This window comes from Strongyloides ratti, scaffold srae_chrx_scaffold0000002 (assembly GCF_001040885.1).
Source record: "Strongyloides ratti genome assembly S_ratti_ED321, scaffold srae_chrx_scaffold0000002".
In the NCBI taxonomy this organism is placed as follows: domain Eukaryota; kingdom Metazoa; phylum Nematoda; class Chromadorea; order Rhabditida; family Strongyloididae; genus Strongyloides; species Strongyloides ratti.
The window spans coordinates 3,419,067-3,445,064 of record NW_020171510.1 but is presented as its reverse complement, the minus strand read 5'-3'; the positions used below and the strand labels follow the sequence as shown (position 1 = coordinate 3,445,064).

Below are 25,998 nucleotides of genomic sequence, written 5' to 3'. Positions count from 1 at the left end.
AAAAGGTTTATTTTACTATCATTATATTTAGGTATAATTTGAGTATTGTGAGTTTTCATATTAATATTGATATTTATATCATTCTAAAATATATAATTAGTAAAATTATTTTAATTAATAATATATTTTTTTAATTAAAAGAATAATGCCTAACAACCATAGAATGTCTTAATTGATCATTATCAGATGATTCTTCACTAGCATCATTTAACATAGATAAACCTGTATGATCTTCTTCCTGATCACTAGTAGCACAAGAATCTGAATCAGTGTTTCTTGGACAATCATTTAATGCAATAGCTATAGTGTTATTATCATTACTAAAATATTGTAGTTAAAAATTACTACTATAATTAAAAAAAAAAAAGTTACCTTTCTTCTTGAATTGTAGAATCAATTGTAGCTTCACGAACAATTATTTTACGCTTTTTTAAATTATGTGAATATATAATTTTAGCACATTCTTCTTTTCCAAATGCTTTAGCTTCATCATATGGTGTTCTTCCCCATCTAAATTTTTAGAAAAATTAAAAATAAAAAAAAGTTATTTTTTTACCTATCTTGTGGAGCATGATTAACTTTTCCAACAGTAAGTAAAAATTTAACAAGATTTGGATGACCTTCACAAGCCGCTAAATGTAGTGCTGTTCTGCCATCATAATCAGACATATTTAGGTTAGCACCTTGTAAATAAAGACGACGTACTGTTTGAATTTCACCATTTTTTGCAGCATATAAAAGAGAAACAACAAGGTCAGTATCTTTATTACCAACTCTTCTTCTTGGATCTATTTTTTTTTCATCAGTATGAAGTAATGAATCATAATTATGAAAATTAAATGTTTCAATGAGACGTTGGCAAAATTTAACACCTCTTACAGTGTTTCCTAATTTATCTAATGGTGGTGACCATAAACAAATTCCCATAAGATTTGGAATAACAACTATCATTGCTCCAGATACACCAGATTTAGCAGGTAAACCAACATGAAAACTAAATTGTCCACTATAATCATACATACCACATGAATACATTAATGATAAAACATCACGACATGGTCTTGATTCAACACATTTTTTATATGTTAATGGACATACACCACCATTAGCTAATGTTGCTGCCATTACAGCTGCACTATCACAATTTGTTTCAAGTGAACATAATTGAAAATATAAATCTAATGTTTCTGTAAGATTTGTCATTTCTTTTGGAAAACAACCATTTTCTTTCATATAATATGATAATGAATAATTTCTATCAGCTGTGGCACGTTCAGATAAAAATGTTGCATTATTAAAGCCAATATAACCACCACCTGCAAGTTTTCTATATTGATCTAATACAAAATCATATCTATCAGCCATAGATAATTCTCTTTTTAATAATGATGTTACAATAATAGCTCCAGCATTAATCATTGGATTATGTGGTTTACCCTGATTATCAAGACATATTTCATTAAATAACCTTCCTGATGGTTCATGACCGACATAACTATGTACTACATCTGCACCAACATCAGATGCTGCTATTGCATAATTAAATGTTTTTGATACTGATTGAAAACAAAATGCTGCATTACTATCACCAAGAGAGTATCTTTGACCATCAATTGTACAAATTGACATACCCCAACGATTTGGTGACTGCCTAGCTAATTGTGGTATATATGTTGCAACTTTTCCACTATTTTCATTTTTTAAACTATCAAATATATCTTTAATTCTTTTTATAAATTCAGACCAATTTGGAATTACAAGTTGATTTCTTAAAGCTTGTGATACTAGTGCAATACTAGGTTGAATACATCTAAAATATATAATATATATATATATATATTTTTTTAATATTAAATTTAATATATATAAGTTACATTTTAAATTGTTGACGATTTAGACGATTATGACGAGAATCACAATCATCACTACTTTCATGCTCAAACATCATCATTTTTTCTATTGTTTGTTTCATACGTGGATCATCATCACGAATTCCAAAACTTTTTAAAACAGAAATTAATCTTCCCATTGATGCTTCTTCTGTTGATGGAATACGAAAAAGTTCAAATATTAAATCTTCTTGTGATGACTTCTTAAATTCATATGAATGATTAAGTCCTTCCATAGTTTCATTCATAATTTGCGCTACAGAATGTTTTCTATTAAGTATATCACCTATTGCTTTTACTAAATAATAATTTTAATTAAATTATATTTAAATTTATTATTATATATATTTTTAAACTTACATGTTTGTTCAGAATGACGATTTTCTTCAGTGACACTTGTTATTGAAGTCATACTAAAAGACCTTTGAAGAATCTAAAAAAAAAGGGTTAAGTAAAAAAATTTTCTTTAATTAAAAAATTATTATATAATAAAAAAATTTTTTGGTATATTATAACAGGTAGTAGAAATTTTTGATCAAGGTAAAGCAAAGATACATGTCATTTATCATTACTTTAAAATTATATATAATGTTATATTTAGAAATTATATAACAATTTTATTGCAAAAAAATATTGATCTATTAAGTTTCAACAAAGTTCTTTAACTAGGAAGTTAAAAAAAATTTCAAATTTTTGCTGTTAAAAAGAATTAATTTTTTAAATAAATTATATGAAAAGTTATAAAATAAATAAATCACATGTGATAAATAGAATGGGGTAAAGTTAATAACCTTAGACATGTTAAATAATTCTAAGCTTATTGATAAATATTTAAAATTTTTAATTATCATATTAAATAAAACTTACCTGTGATATTATGGTGTCTGTAGGAGATTCACTTAATATAGATAATGAATCTTCTTGGTACTCAAAATTATCTTTCATTTGAAATTTTATTAAATGTTTTATATGTAAAAAATGTTTTTAGTTTCACAATATTTGAAATAAAATTTTTTTATACTACAAAAAAAAAGGAATAACAATATTTTAAATTATAATAATAAAATTGGTAAAACAAAAGATAAAAACAGATTAATGTGTTTTGATAAATTAACTTCTTTTAATTTATATATTAAATTAAACATATATTCATGTTGTAAACTTTAAGAATCATTAACTTAACTTAAAAATTATTTATTTAAAAATAAAATATAAACATTTTTTTTTAAATTTTTTAAGGTAAAAAATGTCATATGATAAATAAATGTAGTTAAAAATTAATTAATTCTAATAAGTTTTGACTTTTAAAATATACTTATTAATTCCTGATTTTATAGCAAAACATTTTATAAAATTTAGGCATTTTTATTTAATAAATTTATGTACAAATTTTTTTACAAAGTAACTAATTACGTAAATTATACCTATTTTAAATAAAATTTTTATGCGATGACATTAATTTACCTTATAAAATTACTGTAAAATAACTAAATTTGAGCGAGCTTTTTTATTAGAATAAAAGTAATAAAATGTAAAGAAAAAATTAAATTTATAATATTTTATGTTTAGTTTAACAAATTAGCAACTTCTTAAAATATTAAAAATTTATTACATAATAATACTTTTATTTTCATATTAAAAATTTTAACAAAAAATTTTTTTTATAAAATAAATAATAATTTTATGTAACTTTAATTAGTAATTGATAACATTTAATAATAAAAAATTTTTTTTTTTTGGAATTTTTGTATAAATAATTAATTATACAAAATAATATAAAAATAAAATTAAGACTTATAATACAACGTTATAAGTTATACTTTTTTTTTGGAAATATAAACATTACCGTTAGTAAATAATCTTTTAATTGTTTAATTTAAAGGATAATCTTTGAAAAAATTTAATCTGCGTGGTATGTTAAGAATTTTTAAATATTACCCATACATTTTTTTTATTTATAAATTTTAAATTGTTGATGTCTTAAAAATTTTTAAATAAAAAATATCACTTGATCTTAAGCTAAATTTAAATTTTAAAATAGTTTTTATTTGATGTTTTTTAATTATTTATTATTATTAAAAGATAAATACTTTTGCAATTTAAAATTCTATATAGCTCATATACATTTATATGAGGTAAAATGTTTTATTATCCTGTGATAAGTATAATTTTATACAATCTTATATTAAACAGCTTATAAATAATTTCCATAAATTTTTATTTATTATAAAACAATTTTTTAACATTCATTGTATTAAAAAGCATAAAAATTTTAATTATTATTTTATGGAATAATAAAAAATGTATTAATAACGCAATATCTCACTTTTTTCACTGTCTATATAAAGAAATTATATTAAAATGTACTTCTGGATGTACTTGTAAAAAGCTTAAAAATGAATACATTCAAAATTTATAATAACTATATATATAAATATATATATATATATATATATATATATGTTTAAACATATTTATAAATATTACTAAAATTATTGTAATATTATAAAATATTCATAAAATAAAAATAATTATTTTTCTAAGATATACAATTGCAAAAATATTTCATCTATTTGTTACAAAAATATAAAGTAAAGAAATTTTTTAATTAAACATTATATTCTATGGTTAGGAGAAAATTATTTTTATTTAGATTTTAAAATTTTTTTTTTCTAAAATGGCATCCGTTGAAGATTTAAGTTTTATTGATTATTTAGCACCACTTATTCTGGTTATTATATTTTCATTACTGATATTTATAATCTCTTTTACCTGTATTAATTTTTTTTGTATTGCAAAAGATGATGAATTAACAGTTTTTGATAATTTTGGTAAAAGAAATCATTTTAGATTGGGACCTCATTCATTTAAAAAGATAGAAGAAATTAAGAGAAGAAAAAAGATTTAATATTAAGATGAATAAGAAGAATAAAGAAAAAAAATTTTTTTTCTTACAATATGAAAAAATTGTTTAAACAATTTCTGTAAGAAATTTTATATTAAATTTATATTTTATCAAGATATAACTTTTTTTTTATAATATTTTACTTTAATAATTCAAAATTATAAAATACATTTTTATTATATTTTTATTTTCAAATACTATTTAGTTTATTCTAATGCTAGAAAAATATTTAAAAATTATAAGAAACTTTTTAAAATAATAAATTTTTTATTATTGTATAATAATTAATATAATTAATAAAAATAAAGAATATATATTTAAAATAATAGTAATATTCTTTTTTAAATAAAAATTCATAAAATTGAATTAAATTTTTGTTTTATTTTGTCCATACATTAATAAATTCACAGTATACCGCCATTTTTATAATTCATTATCAATATTTTTCAATTAAATTATAAATACAAGTAATGATTGTGTATAAAGCACTATTCTTTTTAAAATAATTTAAATTTCTTTTTGAACATTTTAACTTATAAAATATTTTTGTTTCTTTTCTAAAAAATATTTTTTATAAAAAAATATCTTTTGAAACCAATAAAATTATTTCATCAACTAAAATTTTTTTTTAATAAATACATTATATATTATTAAAAAAAGAAAACGTTTTGCCACAAAATCAACATTTAACTAGTTTATCTGTATTATCATTCCTATAAAAAAAAAAATATATATATATATATAATACATATTTAAATATATCAATACAACACATATAAACAAAATTATGCACTTTCATTTAATATATATATTTCTAATACTTAGAATTTTATTTTATGGACAAATATTATATAATAAATATACAATTAATTGTAAAAAGCATCATACAAACAATAATATATACCTAATATATTTACATTGATGACGTTGGCACATACGTAAATAATGGAGTCGATGGTGGTTGATTTTTAGATGCAGTAAGTAAATCAATTTTATTAGACTCTTCTAATCTATTTAAATTAGGAGCACTTATTGATTTTTGCAATTTTGGAAGATTTCTTTTAATATCTTGTAATGTTCCAAGTATTATTTGAAAATTTGGTCTTTCACCTCTTTCATATTGTATACAATTTTTTACCAAAACTTTCATCGACTTAGGACACCCACGTCGTAATTTTTTTAAATCAGGTTTTAATTTACCCATACCAACCATAAAAAAAATTGCATCTCTATTATTAATACCTTCATAAGGAAGACTATTACTTAATAATTCATAAAGAACAATACCAAAAGCATAAACATCTGAATATATAGTATATGGATCTTCAACCTTCATACGTATAATTTCTGGTGCCATCCATAATATTGAACCTGTTGGACGTTGTTTTAATTTATCATCTGTCCATGTTTGTTTGACAGTTGCTAAACCAAAATCACCTATTTTAACAGTGCCATCAGATGTTATAAAAATATTGTTTGATTTTAAATCACGATGAATGATACCTTTTGAATGTAAATAACCCATACCATTTGATACTTGTTTTGATATATCTATTATTTTTGGAATATCTAATTCCCATTTTGGTTCATTTACATGTAAATGTTTATATAAACTAGATCCTTCACACCATTGTGTTACAATACATAATTCTGGTGTTCTACACCATCCCATAAAAAGTAATACATTACCATGTCTAATATATTTTAATACAGCAACTTCATTTTTAAAAGCAACTAATTGAGCTTCTGATGGTTCACCTCTTGTATTAATTTTTTTAATAGCAACAGGACCACAATAATGACCCCTATAAACAGTACCAAATGATCCTGATCCTATTTTAGCACCAAATTCAACACGTTCACGTGATATTTCCCAACAATCTTTAGGTGTAATTCTTCTTGTATCATAATTTCCTGCTAATATTTGATTTGTTGTTGATGCAGTTAAAGAAAATTTTGAATCTATAATATATATAAATATAAAAAAAAAATATAATAATAAAACAACTACTAATATAAATTTTTTTATGTTTTTTTTTTCAATTAACAAACAAGAGGAATAATGTTACAAGACATATCTTTGTACTTACTTCCGACAACATCAAAACCAAAAGGCATAAATTTGTCAGAAAAAAATGAACCTGAATCTTTTGTTGGAGGTGCTGATAATGGTTCATATGTTAATAAATTTCCAAGAAGGAGTTTTGGTATATCTTGTTTTTGACATGGACTTGAACAAGTAGATGTAGGCATTGAAAGTAAACTTCCACAATTAGGACCAGAATGAGGTAAATCAAGTGATGGATCAAAATTGTTATTTATATTTGGGTTAAGATGCCTTGAAGAAGGCCTATGGGGGTTTTTTTTAATTAAAGCATTGTTACGTTTTAAATTTGGAGAATTAGAATCACGTGAAGATGATAAATAAGGAAAGCCAAAATTAGAGTATGAGGCTGAAAAAATAAACAATGGACAAAAAATTTTTTAATTGTAATATAACTGTTATTAACATTTAAAATAAACTTTTCGTTTTTTATATATATATAAATAAAATAATAAAAACATACCTGAATTTGGCATTTGTAAGTCTTCTAAATGTTTAAGTGGAAGTGTATCAGTTATATTATAATTATCTTCTATAATATTAATATTAGGTGTAGAAGAAGAAATTTCCCTAGTATTTGGAGCATTATGGAGAGATCGTATAGCATATTTTTCATTAATTACATTTCCATTAGATCTAATTTGATGTTGTCTTAGAGCTGATTGTCTTTTTAATGATTGCGATGTCACTTCATCTAATGAAATTGGTGGACTACTTTGTAATGGCGTATGTAATGATTCTAATATATTAGATGCTAATTTTGCTGTAGGATCATCACCGTATGATTCACATGCCTTCATTAACTCTGAATAACATTGAGGATTTTCTTTAAGTTGTTTAATTAAATCACAATATTCAGGTACATTGTATGAACATTTTTGATGAAATTGAAAATTACATAATGTACAACGAAATCCATTTAATAGTATTAATTTATGACAATGGTCACAATAAGGTACAGTAAAAAACGTTTTTCTTTCAAAATTATGTCTAATAGTCATTGATAAGTTAATAAAATCGGAATGTACCCATAATTCTTTGCGTGGTAGTAAAGTAGCTAATTCTAATATATCAAGGTTAAGATCAATCTGGTCAGATTGAGGATTTTTATCTACTGTTACTGTACATAATTCCGGTTGAATACCCCTTTTTTGTAATATCAAGCTTATAGCTTTACCAACAGTTATTCCATGCCTAGCTGCTAATCGTGACCTAGTTCCAAACGGCAAATGTAGTAAAATGGTCTGTTCAGTCATAGCTTAATGATTTTTTTTTTTTGCAACAATAAATTAATCGGGGTGTACTAAAATAAAAAAAAAAAATTATATTTTACATATAAAAATGCGTAGGCAATAAATTTTTTTTAAAAAGAGTTACGTGATAAATATAACATGTAATGTAAATATAAAAAAGAAAAAAAAATTTTATTTTGAATTATTCTTTAACCAAATTTTAAAATTATTTTAATTAAAACCTGTTTTTAAATATTGTTTTATTAAATATTTTTATATGAAAATTATATATAAATGTTCAAAGTTTTATAGTATCATATATTAAAAGAAAAAAATTTTTTTATAGATTATTTTTTTTAGTAAAATTTAAATTTTATATAAAATAAAATTTTAAATTTAAAATATCAATGAATAGATGTTAAAAAATATTATTAAAAATTGTATATATATATATACATATATATAAATCAACTAAATATTATGATTATAATAAAATATATATAAAAGTGAAAAATTTAACACAAAATGTGGATGTATTAAATCATTTAATTGGCGCTATATTTTATGTAATACATACATTTTATATACAAAAGTACATCTTACACGAGTTTTATATAAAATGTCAAATAAGTATACTTGCAATTATTTTTATTTTAAGATCTGATGAGAGTACATGAAATAGTCCCTTTTAAAAATGTCTCTGATAACGTTTGACAATGTCAAAAAGTTTTGTTTAACCCAAATATAATAAAATAATTGAATATATGAAAATCAAGATTTAACTAAACCTATATGTATTTTTGTTAGTTTTTGCCAATTATGATATTTTTTTATTTACTTATATTTTAAGCTTCAAATTTGAATGTACTTTTAAAGGACAAATATAACCAATAGAATAAAAATATAAAAAAATAGTGAATATAAAAAGAAACCTATAAATCTTTTTGTTTTATATGTTGAAATTTTTGGGACATTGACTTAGGAGAAGGACAAATTTAAGTACCAATTATAATTATTATACAAAAAACTTTTATTTTAAACAAAGTACATTGTTTATAGAAATAATATTACTAAAAAATACTAATAAGCGAATAATTACTATTGAATTTGACCAAATCAAATCATTTTTACCATCCCATTTCCAATTGTTAATTCAAATATTGAAGATATTTCTTTGACAAATAAAATAAAAAATGTTGAAATCAAAGGCGTAACTGGCGCACAATTCATATGAGTACATATATAAAATATTATGGTGATAATGAAACACGTCATTTATTTAAAAAAAAATCTTAAAATTTAATATAAAAAAATATGAGATAGATGTGTAATATAAATAAACTAATTATTTTTACTCAACAAAATTTAAATAAGAATATAATGTACTCTTTGAAAGTTATACAAACAGTTACACCTCTTAGAATAAAGAAAAAATTGAAAAGTAATTAGAAATTACATATTTTCCTATAAAAGAAAAAAAAAATTTTATTTATAAGAAAAAATAATATCAAATATAATAACAAACAATACATTTATATTTTAAAACGAAAAAATTTCATTGGAAAATATAATAATGATGAAAATGAGAAAAATTAGATATATATAATATATACATATGTTTAAAAAAGTAAAATAAAAATTTTAATTTTAAAAGGAGATTTTCCAAAGTCCTATTGATACTTAAAATTTGAAAGTTATAAAAATTATTTATTATTACTAACATATTATATTTATAAATGATTATAATTATTTTTAATAATAAAAAAAATAATAATAGTGTAATTTAATTAAATATGTATACTTACAAAAAAAAAATTGATAGAAAAGTTATCTGGTAATTTAATATGTATAGAAATAGTTCCATCATAATGAATTGTAAATAAATATGCCGGTACTGTCATCACCACCTACATCATTTATGATAATTTTAACAGGTTAGTGTTGGTTACATTGATATGATGATTAATAAAAGAAAAATAAATGTAGAAAATCATCAACGACATATATCAAGTAATTGATCTGATAGATTTGATAATAAAACCATTTGTTAGGGATGATAATGGTATGTAAATTATAAAAAAACTTTTACGTCGGGAATAACGCCGCAAAATCTAATGAACATATGAAGAGAAAAATGACAATTACAAAATGCAAGTAGTGAAAAACAGACTTATGTATCGATTGAGACGTACGCCAATTATCTAAACAAGGATATTGGAAAATAAAATTGATGATGATAATAATGTAAACCTTTTTTTAATATTACATGAGTACTCAATAATGGATCGGTATTATATTTTAGCAATAAATTATCTATTTTCTCGTCAATCTTTTAACAATAACGATAACGTTTCTTTTCCAATCTTTTTTTATTCTTATGTGATATTTGTTTGCTTTAGGGTGTCTATAATTTCTCTGCACCTTTGTAATGTAATAGTTTAATGTTGTTGAAGGTTTGCATTGATGATATACATAGTGACAAGTTAAATATATATATATATAAATTCATCTTATGTATGTTTCACTCCACATCAATTAAATGCTTATCAAAAATGATTTTTAGTTGAATCTATAATATTTATTTTATTCAAACTTTTTTTTTTTATTATCATTCCCAACAATTTAAAATATTTTATTGATAGTAAAAATTAGGAGAAATATATTTATACTTCTGATATTAAAAATTTTTCTTTCTAAAATAATTTTTTTTTTATTTAAAGGAATGTATTACTAATAATTAAATTGAATATTGGAATGTTATTTATTAAAATATTAAATAATAAATAAATAGTATGATATATTATGATAAAATCAAAAAACATTTAATAAAAGAGATCTATCTAATAAATAGAATCGATAGTAAAAATTTAGAAAAAATATAATAATGTGTTAAATAAAAGAATTTTATCATTATAATTATATAATAATTTGTAATATATTTTATTTCAAAATATTCTTGTTGATATTTGTTTTATTTCTTTTTTCAAACAAATTAGTAATTTAATTACTTATTGAAATATTTCCATTTAATTGAATTTTATGCACAAAATTTGATGAATTACTTATGTTGTTTGAAAAGTTATTATTTTTAGAGTGTTTATTTACATTTTCGTCATCAAAATTTGTTTTCGTTGAAAATTTATTAGTAAAAGTATTTGAAATATTTTGTTCCTATAAATTTATAAATTAATTTTTTTTAAATAATATTTAAATATACCTTATAAAATGTATTTTTTTCATTATTAATTCTTTGTGAACTTCTCTCAGATTCTGATAAATGTGATATATTACTTATTGATCCTTCTGTTTTTTTGTATTTTGTTACAAAAGTTAAAATAGCTGGTAAAATTACAAGACCATGCCACATTCCTAGAACGACAACAACAATAATTGTTTTTAAAAATACCATAGCTAAATATGACTGTTTAAAGAGTAATGGAATTAAAGCTATTATTGTAGAAATACCAACTTGTATCATTGGTAAACCAATTACTCCTAATGCATCTTGTATTTTTTGTCTTGGATACTTTAAAAAAAAGATTAAATTATTAAATTAAAAAATAAATTTACCTCATAATTTGATTTATAATAATGATAACTTATATGAGATGTAAAATCAACTGAAAATCCAATTGCCATTAATAATGCTGCCATACTAAGAGGATCTAAATCTACACTCCACAATGATAAAAAACCAAATATACCATAACTACAACTAAAAACAGAAAATACAGCAGAAATAACACTAGGAATATGAGGAATAAATATAATACAAATTATAGCTGTACATATTAATGCTGCAGCAATACTACCAAATATATTATTATTAATTGAAAGTGTTTGATCAACAAATGGTGTATGATCACTATATGGATAAACATCTAAATCTTTATATTTATCTGCAATTCTTCTCCAATCAAGAACAGCTGGAACTAATTCATGATATTTAATAACTTTATGAAAATTTGTAATAAAGAAAAATGCAGTAATACAATCTGGGCTATTATCTAAACATGCACTTTCATTATAATGAACAAATGTTTTCATATAAAAATATGTTCCACTTTTAAAAAATGCTGGTAATTCTGTATAGGTAAATTCTTCACTATCTGAATAAAATGATAAAAATTCTTCATATGGTGTAAGCCAAAAAAATGTTGATTCTTCACCATAACTATATTTTGCATTTTCAAATTCTTTAACAAGACTTTTTATTCCTTAAAAAGCAGATATATATATATAAATATAAATTGTTATTACTTACTTTGCATATTTGTAGAATTACGTAAATCACCTGGATTTTTAACAAATATAGATATTGGTTGCATTGAACTTGCAGCTTTTTCAAATTGTTTTTGAAATTGTTTTATATATGAATCTGGTAATGCCATTTTATCAATTGAATTATTTGTTTCTAATTTTAATATACCAATAGTTGATATATAAAAATATATAATAATTGTAAATCCTATTATTATTCTTGTATACCATTTTGTTACTAATACACCCCATCTATTAACAATTTTGTCATGAATATCTGAGAAATATTTTATTGTATGTGATGTTTTTAATGGATCGATTTTTAAACATAATAAGAAAGGACTATACATTTTTTGTATTCTTATACCACTAAGTGCTAAAATTGATGAATAAAGAATTAATTGATATAAATAACATATAAAAATTGCCACAGCTGAGTATATACAAAATGTTTTTATAGCAGGAGTATCAGTTAAAGCACCAATGGCAAATGACATTATATTTGTTAATGCACTTATTGTAATTGATGGACCGGCATCTTCAATTGTTAAAGCCATTCTTGATGAAATATCTTTAGTTGCTTTTGCTCTATCCCATGCTCTTGTTATTATAAATATATCATCAACACCAACAGAAAGTACTAAAAATAATGATGCAACAACAATTGATTGAAATTTAATGTTAAATGCTGATAATAATCCAATTGATGATATTGATGCAATGATTGGAATTAAACATCCAATTAATGATTCCCATGGTTTATTTTCAATTTTATAATATCTAAATGAAAATATTGTAACAAAAATAATCATTGCTACAACAGATCCAATAAGTATTGGTGCTGTTTCTAATCCCATTCTTCTTATTTCACTTGAAACAAGTAAATCACCAGTCATACCAATTTTAAGATATCTTGTAAAATTTTCATCATTAAAAAGTTTTAATATTTGTTTTTCCCATTCAATAAGAATATTTGTATTATTATTTGGTGCTACAATAAATAATAAAAACATTGCTGTATCAAAACTTTCTAATTGATTTGTATTATTTTTTAATTTAATACCATAAACATTATTACCAATAAAAAATTTTGTACCAAACATATGAATAGATGGATAAGTATATGTATCAGGATTATTTTCATCAAAAATTTTTAAAAAAGCCATAAAAGCTGTATTTAATTCACAGTATGGATGACATAAATCATGATATGAATATTCTTTATCATTAAAATATACAGTAATATTATCTTGTATCTTTTTAGTTAAATTAAATAATGATTCTCTAAAAACATTTCTCATTAATGAACCACCATCTTTAGCTGTTATTAAAACATAACATGGATCCATAGAACCATTTTGTTTTAAAAATTCTTTAGCAACATCATATTCAAGTCTTGATCTTGAAGATTGTGGTACATAATCACTTCTAACATTATTCATTTCTTCAAATTTTAAATTACCCAAACTTGCGACAATTGTAAAAAAAATCATTATTAATATTATAATTTTTGGATGTTTACCAAGTATAAAACCAAATTTAAAAAAAAATCGTTCTATATAATGTGTTGGATGTAACATCTTATTAATTTTATTTTTCAATAATCTAAACAAAAAAAAATTTATATAATTATATATTAAATATTATAAAATTACAATATAATATTATAATTACAATAAAATAAATAATTGAATAAAATTTATGATTAGTAACAAATAAAAATATATACATATATAATAAAAATTATTAAATTTTAAGTTACCTTCTATATTATGTAATATAAAATATTAATAAATAAATATTTTTAATAATAATAGATAAAAATTTCCAAGTGTGATTGGAAAGAAATTTATTATAAACCTTGCCCTTATATTTAATAATATATGGATATATATTGATATGTAAAAAATAATCTTATTTATCCTGTATTCTTTTATTTTGTTTATATAGAATATTTATATATACAATATGAGTCAAATATATACATATATAGTATTATGCTAATCACAATAAAACAGGATTACTAACCTTTTTATTTCTTACTATGATTATATTATTTATTTATCTCATTAATCTTTTTAATAATACAAATATTTCTTATATATTATTATATATTTTAAAATAAAATTAAAAAAATAAAAACTTTATTTTTATATTAACTTAGTTTATTGTTTTTTTTTATAAGTAATATAATATAAATAAACTCGATTTAAAATATTTTTTATAATTCAATTAAACAATCATAATAATTGTTAATTAAAAAATTTAGACATATTCTTGAATAAAATGATCAGGTAATGACGTATAAAGGAAAAATATTTAAAGATATACAAAAAAAAATATATAGATAAGTATATAATTGTACTTTAAAAAAAAAGTAAATGTATATAATAATGTGATTAGAAATAAAATAAATTTGATAAATTAAATAAAAACATTTTTAAATATACATACATTTGATAAAAATATCAAAAAAATATGATATTTTTTAATAATAGAGTTATTTTAAAAAGTTTTTTTCCTATTTTATAAACATTTATCTTATTATACACGTTAATATAAAGTAACAATTAAAGAAAAAAAATCAGGTTAAAAAAAAAACAATAAGATAGATATAAAAATATATATTTTGTAGTTAAAATATATTGTACTCTTTAAATATATATATACATATATATTGTACTTTTAAAATACTTTTTCATATATTAACTTTTATTTAGAAATATTATTTTTCTAATTTTAATTAAAGAATGAATTATAAATTAATTTATTTATATAATTTTTTTTTTATCAAAAATCATTTATTATGACAATAAAGATGAAGGTTTTGAGTAATTAAATTAAAAAATTTGCATACCTTTTTTTATGTAATTATAATTAAAATATATGTATTAAAAGTATATTTTATAATATAATTAATGTTGTTAATAAAAAAGTATTAAAAAAAAGTTTTTAAGAAAAAATGTTAGATTTTTTTTTAAATTACATTATATATAGTCTTTTAAAAAAATATAATAAATTTGGCATAAAAATAATTTAATGACAAGTTTATATAAATAATCTTATTGAAATTGTTTTTAAAAATAAATAATAAATTTTATTTTTGTAAATTGTGTTTTATAATAAAACAATTAAGATTTAAAGATACTTTAATAAATGATAAGATTATTCCTTTGTTAATGTCAAATTTAGAAAAAGAATAATTTATTTTTAATATCTATTATACCTGTTAATATTATTTTTATTTTGATAAATGTTTATTGCCAATCTAATAAATGTTTATGCTGTTTGTTAGTAGTTACATCTTTTTAATAAACTAGTTGATTAATTTCTTAAATATTATTTAATATGATTATGGCTGGAAACGTTATTAAAAAAAATGTCAATTATAAAGTTATATTTATTGGTCATTTGTACATTAAGTTATTAAAAATTATAATTTTATAAAATCTTTTGAAACAAGATATTTTTAAGAGATAATAAAAGTGAATCTTAGTGATTTGATGCATGAAGTTAAATTGCCGTAAGGAAAGGTATATATTGAAGTGCAATTTTAGGAATCATAAAAGATTTATTAAATAGAAACAATTGTTTTATTTCAACTATTTAACTGAATAAGTGTTGAGGATGAAATTTTATTAAGATTATTTTAGATAGAATAAACACTTGAACTGAATTTATTAACAGAGTGAAATTTGAAATACAATTTAAACTTTTTTAAAAAATTTATCAAATCTACTATTTAATATTTTAATTTTTAATAAAATGTCAGGTAAAATAACTTGGCTAATAATAATTGTTTATCTATTAAATGTCAATGTTATTTTTTCTCAAATTGAAGATGAGGAAGATTCAGGTAGTTTGTTTAATGTTAACACTGCTACAATGGATGCTTTATTTTCAAATTTTGAAGAGAAAAATGATTTTGATCAACATGAAAGTATTAATGTACAGTCAAAAAAATTATCAACTACAAATTTAATTAATATTAATAGTAGTACTATTGTTTGTGAAGAATTAAATTTAACTACAACACTAGTACGTTATTCTAATTTGATGTCTAGAAGAAAAACATTTTTTAATGGTAATGTAAGTAATTTAATTCTAATTATAACTATAATTTTTTTTTTGTTATATTAATTAATATATGTTTAAGATTGATTTATTATCATGCAGTGATTATTGTAAAAAAGGTTTAATACCTTTTAGTTATGAAGAAAAAACATGTGCTGGTTTAAATTATTTTAAAAATGAAAAGGGTGTTAATATATGTCAATTAATTGATAAATTTCAAATTGGTGATTTGGAAAAAAGTGTTGAAGATGATAATATGAATCATTGGTATCAAAAAATTTGTTTAAATATAAAAAATGATTGTAAAAATAAACTTATTTTATTTGATGGAATTCCTAATCATAAAATAAAAAATGGTAATATAATAAAAGAGGTAAAATTAATAATTGAAAGATGTTTGGAGTTATGCAATTCTAATGATGACTGTTATGGAATAAATTATATAAAAAATGATACTTGTCAATTGATAGCATTAAATGATTTTGAAGAAAATGAAGATATTGAAAGAGATGCTAATTTTAATTTTTATCGAAATGAATGCTCAAAAAGTATTTTTTAATTTTTAAGAAAATTTATATAATAATTTTTTTTTAGGTAAATGTTTATTAAATAGTCAATCATTTATTTTTTATCCAACAACAAGAATTCAATCTCCAAAAATTGTAACTTCTACTATTTCATTGAATGAATGTATGGAAAAATGTATACATAGTGATATAATTAATTGTAGAAATATACAATTTTCAAGAAACAAAAATGAATGTAGCATGTATGATTTTAGCATGTTAAAGACAATGCCCAGCCAATATATTGATATATATAAACCAGTTTGTTTTAATATTCCACTTAACAGAAATTGCAATAAACAATTTATTTATGAGGTAATTCCAAAAACAAGTGTTAATGATGAAACAAATTTATTATATTTTAAAATTGGTCAGTTTTTTTTTTTAAATTTATTTTAAATTATACTTTATTTTTAGATGTTAATGTTAAACAATGTCTTCAAGAATGTCTAAATGATGAAAGATGTTATCTTATTACATTTAAAAAATCATCTAAAAAATGTGTATTTTATGGTGAATTAATAAATCCAACAAATTTTAAAAAAATGGAAGATTTTGATTTATATATTATAAGTTGTGATAATAAAAATATTACTGAAAACATAGAAAAAGAATTTACATCAACAACTGAATTAACAATTGAATTATTTCCAACCCCAACTGATACATTGAATAATTTTGAATCATCTTTTAATAGTAATAATGACAATTCATTTAAAGATAATTTAGAAAAGAATGATGATACTACAATAAAAAATTGTTCATTCAATCCTTTGTTAAAACTAGTTGAAAAAGGAAAAATATTAAGACAAGAGTTTAGAATTATTCATCAAAAAGATATTGTTAATGCTACTTATTGTAGCATACTTTGTAAAAATTCAACTATTAATTGTAATATATTTGCTTATAGTGTTGAAGATAGGCATTGCTTTTTATCAAATTATTTACCAGATAATATAGAATTAATTATTCAAGATAATGATAGATATGATATTTGGAGTTTAATGGAGGGTAATAATTGTTTACAAAATAATATAGATGATAAAACATTTGGTAAAGTAATTGATCGGACACCAAAAATATTTAATAAAAATAATGATAATGACTTTTTAATTGTTGATGATGAAAAAAATAAAGTTACTCCGAAACATCTTATTAGATTTGAAAATACAACTATTAAAGTAACTAGTAATCCTAAAACAACAACATTATTAACTCCATTTATTACTACAACAAATATAAAAACAACAACATTAATGTCTACTTCAATAAAATTTGACAATGATATCAATAAAAATTTAGATACAATCTTAAAAACAAAAAAATTATTTTCAGATATTAATGAAAATACAAAAATTCTTCAATTTCCAAAAAAAAATAATTTATTTACAAAAATTTTATCAAATAATTTAAAAGTACATGTTAAATGCCATCCAACAGGAGCAAATGTAACATTTAATGTATTATTAAAGGTAAATAATTTCTTATTTTATTTCTTTTTTTTAAATAATAATCTTTTTTTATTCATATAGAATTATACTGGGGCAGTTTATGCTATAGAAAAATTTTCATATTGTAAAACTATTGTAAATTATTCAAACGTTTTTTCTATATTTATTCCAAGGCCACGTTTTAATAATTCTTGTAATAGTATTGAAATTGTAAGTTACATATGACAAATTTTAAATTTATAAAAAATATAAATTTTTTCATTTTAAGAATAGACAATTGACCGCAATACTTGTCATGTCAAATGATTTAGTTATTCCTTATGACTTAACTACAAAAGATGATTTAATATATGAAATAAAATGTGATTATAATGATAATGAAACGGAAGAAAAAGTATTTAATGGCTCAGTTATAGGGTTAGTTTTTGATAAATTATTTTATAATATATAATAATATTTTTCTTAAGTCAAAATGATTTAATAATTGGTGATGAAAAAAATATCAAAGATAATATTAATTTTAAAATTATGAGAGGTGATAAATCAATTGATCATGCATTTGTTGGAGAGAAATTAAAAATTGCATTTTTATTAGATTTTGAAACAAACAATTTAAATATTATATCTTGTAATGCTTCAAAAATTGGAGAAACAGATGGTAAATTAAGATCAATTCCTTTAATATCAAATGGATGTTCATTGATACCACAAATAATTTCAAATATTAGTATAGGAAAATATGGACTTGAAGCAGAATTAATTACTTTTAAAATTGATGGAAATAATTACATCGATATATCATGTAATATCTTAATTTGTCATAATAACTGTCAAAAAAATTTATTATGTAATGGAAACTTAAATAATACTATATATGAAAATGTTTCTAAAAAAAGTACTAGTGATTTAAATAAATTAAAAATTGTTAGAAAAAAAATTCATGTTTTGGTTGATGAAGAATTTTCAAATTTATTTAATTACCAATTACATAAGCAATATGATGACTTACCTATTACAATAAATGATACATCATCAACATCATCTTTGTATGATTTTTTTTATGATAATCAATGTATTGATATTCATATTTTTGGAATTTCAATTACAATTTTTTTAATTATAATTATAACTCTTATAATTATAATTTCATACAGTAAAAAAGTTGAGCGCAAAAAATATGGTGTTGTAGCATCAAATACAAACTAAATGTATCTTGCGGAAAAATCAAATACTTTGATATAAATATATTAATTATTAAAAATTTTAATTTTTTATATATTTTTTTTTAAATTATTAAAATAGTTATATGTTATTTAAAAAAAAATTTTTATGACTTTTAACATTATTGGGAACAGTTTCTAAATATATAGTTCTTTAATAATTGGAAAGGTCAAGGTATTTTCAACAATTTTTCAAATTATGTAATATTTATTTATTCATTATATTCTTATTTCATCTTATTTGATTAATAAATTTATACTAAAAAAAAAATTTTTTTAATGTATTTTTAAAAAAGTTTTATAATTAGTTGATTTGATCAAATAAAATTTTTAATCCAAATGACCTTATATACAAGTTATATTTTAAGTATTTATACTATTGCTTATTATTTTTTTAAGAAGCTTACATCATAATAATACTTTTTACTATAAGAAATAAAAGAAATATTTTCTTTTTTAAGTAAAATAATTATTTATATTATATTATAAGATCTTTTTTTTTAATACTTTTTTACACATCATTGCTTTTATTTTGATTATAAAATATAAGAATATAATAAAATTGTTAAAAAGAAATAAGCTGATGATGCACTAAAAAGTGATAGACAATGTTTAACCTTAACCTCTTGAAGAAATGACTAAATAGTTGTATTCAATTTAATATATATATATATAAATATCTATTATTATATCAAAGTTATATGCCTATTTATAGTTATGGCATTGTAAAAGTTTAACATTTTAATAAAATAGTTTTTTTTTTTTTAAATTAAAAATTTTATTTTATATATATTGTCCTAAATTTTTTTTATTTATTTATTAAAATATTATTTTATTTTAAAATAACTGAGTGATAAAATATTTAATTTGACTTTTTTTAAAAAAATAATATTATTATTGTATAAAAAAAAAGTTTTATATATCTACAAATGGTTTATTTAATGACCAACTTTTTAAATTATATATCTATATTTAGTGTAACATATCAATGATATCATGTTAAAGTGTGCTCACTATATAATTTTAATATGTTGAATTGATAATCTTCAATTACCCATCATCAATCATAGTATTTACAATAAAAATGACCAAAAGATTCATATATATATAAAAATTGTTTTTAGTTTATATCTTTTTAATATATATATATCTGTATATATCTGTATATAAATGTATTCGTGATATTAAATAAATAAGATTTAATAATTAGATAGTTATTATTAGGTGATAATTCAATTTATACATGTCTATTAAAATACAAGAAGGCTATTATGATACATCAAATACTTTATAATATTAAAAGGGTAAAATAAATAAATTATTTATGGCATTAGTACATGTAAATCGTGAGATCAAAATATTAAATTAAAGAAGTGGATATTTATATATATAATATCTTTACAATTTATAAGATTTTTATTTGCTTCCCATTCCTCTCGACCGAATTTAATAAAAATATACTACTCTATTATGATACTTTAAATTTAAATAATTTTTAATATATTATAATATCATTTATAGATATTTATTAATTTTTACCTACAATTAATATTCATAACAAAATGGCTATATTTTTTAAAATATTTTTTGGTATATATCTTTTATTAATGTTTCCTATAAATGGAATTGTATTAAATCAAAAATGTAAACCTATATATGTTCGTTGGCCACGAGTAAGATTAACTGTTCCACCAACAACTGAAGGAACATTTCCATTTACAACATGTAAAGGAGCATGTACTAATGAAGAAAATCCTGTTAGAAAAGGATCATTTCAAGAATGTTCATCATTTAATCATAGAGTTGGTCCAAACCAATATAGTTCACATTGTCAATTATTTCAAAAAGATCAAAGTCAAATATTGGATGGTTATATAGAAGCTGATGATAGATATTCATTTTATTGGAAATATTGTATTAAATCAAATAGAGTTTGTTCTGGTGATTATGCATTTAATTTTCTCTCAGATCGTTATATGGCAGGAAGTGAAATACAAAAGTATATAATAAGTAGTACTTTAGAAGATTGTTTAGCAGAATGTTTAAATCAAAATGATTATATATGTAGATCAGTTACATTTAATAGAACAAGTGGTGGATGTTCATTATCATCACAAAATCAATTATCAAAACCAGCAATGATAAAATTAAATAACAATCCTAATTTTAGAGTTGATTACTATGAAAATAATTGTTTTAATATTTCTGAATCATTTAATTTTGATTATAAATGTGAGGAAAATGGTATTAGAGTTAAAGTTGATTCAAAATTACCATATACAGGAGCATTATATGGTTTATATGATTTTTTTACATGTAAAATTGAACCAAAAGAAGAAACAAATTTTGAATATCTTTTTGAATATCCAACAATATCTAAAAATTGTAGTGATTCAATAAGATTTAAAGGTAAAGAAATGATTCTTGAAGTAGTTTTATCAACTGATGGTGTTGAACCACTTTATTTTATTACACCTGATGATTTAACATTTCAAGCAAGGTGTACTATTTATGAAAATATGGGATCAGAAAGTAATGAAGATGGATTTATTTCACCTGACAGGTTAGTTAAATTAAAAAAAAATATTTATATAAATTATTTTTTATAAAAATGTATATGTCTTTCGTTAAAATATGTTTTATGTTTGTCTTATGTTTATAGCTTAAAAAATAATATAACAGCAAATACTAACATATTAAAAAGACTAAATTCATCAAGTCTTGTAACAGCTCCACCAAAAACTTCTAATCATATAACACCACAATTAACACTTTTTCCAAAATATACAACAATTCCTGATGATCATGAGACTAATTTTTTTGTTACTAACAAAAAATTATCTAATTATGAACCATATATTAATGAAGAAGGTTCAGGTGAAGATTTACCTGAAAATGCAGGTAAAATATCACCATTAAATGATCATGAAAATAGTGATATTAATAAAGAATTTATTACAAGAACAACATATCCTTCAACTACTGTTAAAAAACTTACATCAGTTAAATATATAATAAAAAATTCTACAAAACGTGGTCTTGTTCCAATTTATGGAACAACAATATCACCATTAATAATGTCACCCATAACAAGAAAATATCAATCAAAAATATATTCATATGGAATTGATAGAAGAAATAAAGAACCAAGATTACAAACATCTACAATAGGAATTGAATTAATTACAGCACCTATTAAAAAGATTGTTGAGCATGAAAAATTAATTGATTCTAGTAATAGTATTAGTCATATTACTATACATCCAGACAATGTTAAACAATATAATCAATTTAAAGAGTTTTCTAAGTTCGTTTATGTTAACACATTAGTCGCTTTTTTTTTTTTTACATTTTTTTGCTCAAATTAATTTTTTATTTTATTTATTATTATTTATTTAAATTTTTTTTTGTTTTATTTTTAGTATCACTGCTCATATATCATTCCCAAATTCAAATACAATTGCTGTAAAAACTGGTACACCACAACAAAATTCAATTATAAAAAATGAAAAGATAACAAATTCATTAGGAACAATAAAAGAAACCTTAACAACTACTTCATCAACGACAACACCAACTTTGCTATCAACAATAAGTACTACTACTACTACTACTACTACAACAAATACCATTCCAACAGTAACAACTACACAATATTCTACAACTACACAAAAAACAAGAAAAATTTCAAATATTCCTGAGGCAATTGAAGAAGAAATAACATCATCAACTGTGCCACTTAAAACAACAGAAACATCTAAAGTAACAATGACCACAAAAAAATTAACAACTACAACAACAAAAGAAATTACTACAACAAAATTAACAACATCAACAAATGTAAAAATAGTAAATGAAAAAAGTACAAAAAATCCTCAAGAAACAACAGAAAAAAATGTTGATTTAGAAGAGGTTATTAAAAGTGGATCAAAAAAAGATCCTGTAACATTTGAAATATTTCATAATGGACAACCAATTGAGGCAGTTGTTGTTGGATCACGTATTACATTAAGTTTTACACCATATTATGCAATATCACGTATGTTTTTAAAATTTAAAAAAATGAAAAACTTTTTTATTAATTATTATTTTTAGCAGCTTATATGTCAATAACTGGATGTCAAGTTGAACCAATAGGTTCATTATATGATTGGGAAAAAGAACCATTAGCAATTATAAAAGATGGTTGTCAAGCTGATCATGTTGGATTGGTATGTCCACCACAAAATACAGATTATGGTGTTCGTGTTACTGTTGAAGCTTTTCGTTATCAAACAACAGCACAAGTACAGTATACATGTTTAATAAGAATTTGTCCATTTGCAGAGTGTCCTATCAATGTATGTAATTCAGTTGAAGGATGCCCAAATTCATCATCTCATGATATATTATCAAATATGTTTAAAAATAGGGCTAAAAGATACTTAAGTTTAGAAGAGATACGTGCTGCTTTAGCAGCTAATCCATACTTACAACAACAATTAAATTTGGCTAATGATACATTACCAATATCAACAGATAGAATGAATGCAGTATTACAACAGCAGCTTGTCGCAATTGGTGGAGATCATGTTGTTAGGAAAAGACTTATAGTTGTTAATTCAGAAGAAGAGTTAAAATATTATGTAAAAACTGGAGATGTACCTGATAATTTCTTTGGTAAATAAAAATATTTTATAAACTTTTTTTTTTTAATAATTATCGTATGTTTTATTTTTATGTACATATAAATTTGCAATTAAACTTTACTTTTACTATTATTAATCTGTCTAACTATTTATTTTATTTGAAAAAAAAAATGTTATAGAAATATGATAAAAAAAAAAACATCTAATAATTTTATTGGTTAAAATTAGAATAGATATATTTAGAAAATTTTCAAGGTTAGAAATTATGGAATTTCTTTTAATTATTTTGTTTTTACGACTTTGATAGATAATAAAATTCAATGAAATTAAATGTCTACAAAAGGAAATGTAAAAGACCAATAATTTTTTTAAAGTATCTCTTTGAATAACTGATACTGTAGTAATAGATTATTTTTCTATTTTTAAGTAAAATAAATATTTTATTAGTAGATGAAATAATTTTAATTTTTCAAACTACACATTTTTATTAGTTTACAAATTGTTAACAAATATATTTAATTTTTAAGACATTAAAAAGTATTGTAAAAGAAATAGTAAGAAAAATTTATTATCTTTATATTTCAATATTATTATTATTTTGCTTATATAACATATTATTCATGAAAATAATAAATATAAAAAATTAATAGATTTTTGAATTTAAATGACATCATAAAAATTTACATTCTAGTTTTAATCCCGTTAAATAATCTAAACAAACTAAAAAGTTATTCCCAAAAATAGACATATATTTAGAACAATTATAATATAATAGATTTAAAATTATAATAATATTATTTATTTTATTTTTTTTAATAATATCAAACAAATTATTTAGCTAATATATAATATTAGTAAAGAGAAATTAAAATATTTAAAAAAAATGAGTAGTGTTTTAACCGGAAATAATTAATATGCTTTAAATTTACTTATTATAGAACGTGACATATAAATAAAATAATATATATATGTATGTATTATTATTATTAAGTTATTTCTTTTTTTTTTAACGTTTTTCATTATTATCGTTATTTAGTTTTCATCATAAAGATTCTCTTCTTTTGAATAGATATTTAAATTACTATCTAATATACAGAATAATAGTATTACTTTATAAAGGAGTGATACCTTGAATAATATTAAAAACAAAAATCAAATAACTAAATTTTTATGGTAATATATACCAACATTTTATATATTTTATGATTTTCCGATTTTTATTTTTACAATTAGAATTTATTATAGGTAATATAATATATTTGTTACAGTTAAAAAGGTTGAAGTATATGTTTCATAGCCATTTATGTATATTAAATTATATTTAAACCGTGTCAGTTTCTATTTTTTCATATATCATACAATATATATATACACATATTTTAACAAAAAATATACAGCAACTTTTAAATACATAATTTTCTTTTATATAAAACTTTAATATTTACACCAATTTTTATTACTAATACACTTAATTATTTTTTATGTGACAAAAAAAAAATTTTTTTTTATTCATATGACTTTAATATTATTACTATTTTTTACAAAAATACTTTTACTCTTTTTATATTTTTAATTTTTTACTTTTATATAATTAAAAAAAAAAATTTTTTTTTTATAGAAACTGCGTTCTATTTTGATTTTGCTTAATTGTTATTTTATTAAAGAAAAA

At 20.6% G+C, this 25,998-nt stretch overlaps 6 protein-coding genes across 6 annotated transcripts; 3 read left to right on the top strand and 3 right to left on the bottom strand.

The window, feature by feature from the left end:
• Positions 1-130: 130 nt before the first annotated feature.
• On the bottom strand, positions 131-2,834 carry SRAE_X000173300 (No extended memory; the record flags this gene model as incomplete). Its single annotated transcript, XM_024652318.1, has 6 exons — positions 131-320; positions 373-510; positions 557-1,810; positions 1,875-2,187; positions 2,250-2,322; positions 2,757-2,834. 6 exons carry the CDS (start codon positions 2,832-2,834, stop codon positions 131-133), a joined length of 2,046 nt encoding a protein of 681 aa, XP_024499203.1.
• Positions 2,835-4,566: 1,732 nt separating this feature from the next.
• On the top strand, positions 4,567-4,797 carry SRAE_X000173250 (Hypothetical protein; the record flags this gene model as incomplete). Its single annotated transcript, XM_024652307.1, has 1 exon — positions 4,567-4,797. One exon carries the CDS (start codon positions 4,567-4,569, stop codon positions 4,795-4,797), a length of 231 nt encoding a protein of 76 aa, XP_024499202.1.
• Positions 4,798-5,473: 676 nt separating this feature from the next.
• Positions 5,474-10,031, bottom strand: SRAE_X000173200 (Raf homolog serine/threonine-protein kinase phl; the record flags this gene model as incomplete). Its single annotated transcript, XM_024652296.1, has 6 exons — positions 5,474-5,507; positions 5,733-6,756; positions 6,885-7,247; positions 7,362-8,110; positions 8,182-8,201; positions 9,936-10,031. 6 exons carry the CDS (start codon positions 10,029-10,031, stop codon positions 5,474-5,476), a joined length of 2,286 nt encoding a protein of 761 aa, XP_024499201.1.
• A 1,099-nt stretch (positions 10,032-11,130) lies between these two features.
• SRAE_X000173100 (Sterol-sensing domain and Patched family-containing protein) lies at positions 11,131-13,883 on the bottom strand (the record flags this gene model as incomplete). The annotated part of the gene is made up of 4 exons (XM_024652285.1): positions 11,131-11,301; positions 11,348-11,656; positions 11,701-12,347; positions 12,395-13,883. The coding sequence occupies 4 exons, from the start codon at positions 13,881-13,883 to the stop codon at positions 11,131-11,133; spliced, it is 2,616 nt and encodes an 871-aa protein (XP_024499200.1).
• A 2,272-nt stretch (positions 13,884-16,155) lies between these two features.
• Positions 16,156-19,687, top strand: SRAE_X000173000 (No mechanoreceptor potential A; the record flags this gene model as incomplete). Its single annotated transcript, XM_024652274.1, has 7 exons — positions 16,156-16,479; positions 16,547-17,012; positions 17,059-17,400; positions 17,448-18,502; positions 18,563-18,691; positions 18,750-18,898; positions 18,949-19,687. 7 exons carry the CDS (start codon positions 16,156-16,158, stop codon positions 19,685-19,687), a joined length of 3,204 nt encoding a protein of 1,067 aa, XP_024499199.1.
• A 1,621-nt stretch (positions 19,688-21,308) lies between these two features.
• SRAE_X000172900 (Zona pellucida domain and PAN-1 domain and Apple-like domain-containing protein) lies at positions 21,309-25,976 on the top strand (the record flags this gene model as incomplete). Its single annotated transcript, XM_024652263.1, has 5 exons — positions 21,309-22,264; positions 22,364-23,008; positions 23,124-23,740; positions 23,797-24,360; positions 25,948-25,976. 5 exons carry the CDS (start codon positions 21,309-21,311, stop codon positions 25,974-25,976), a joined length of 2,811 nt encoding a protein of 936 aa, XP_024499198.1.
• Between the last annotated feature and the right edge of the window lie 22 nt (positions 25,977-25,998).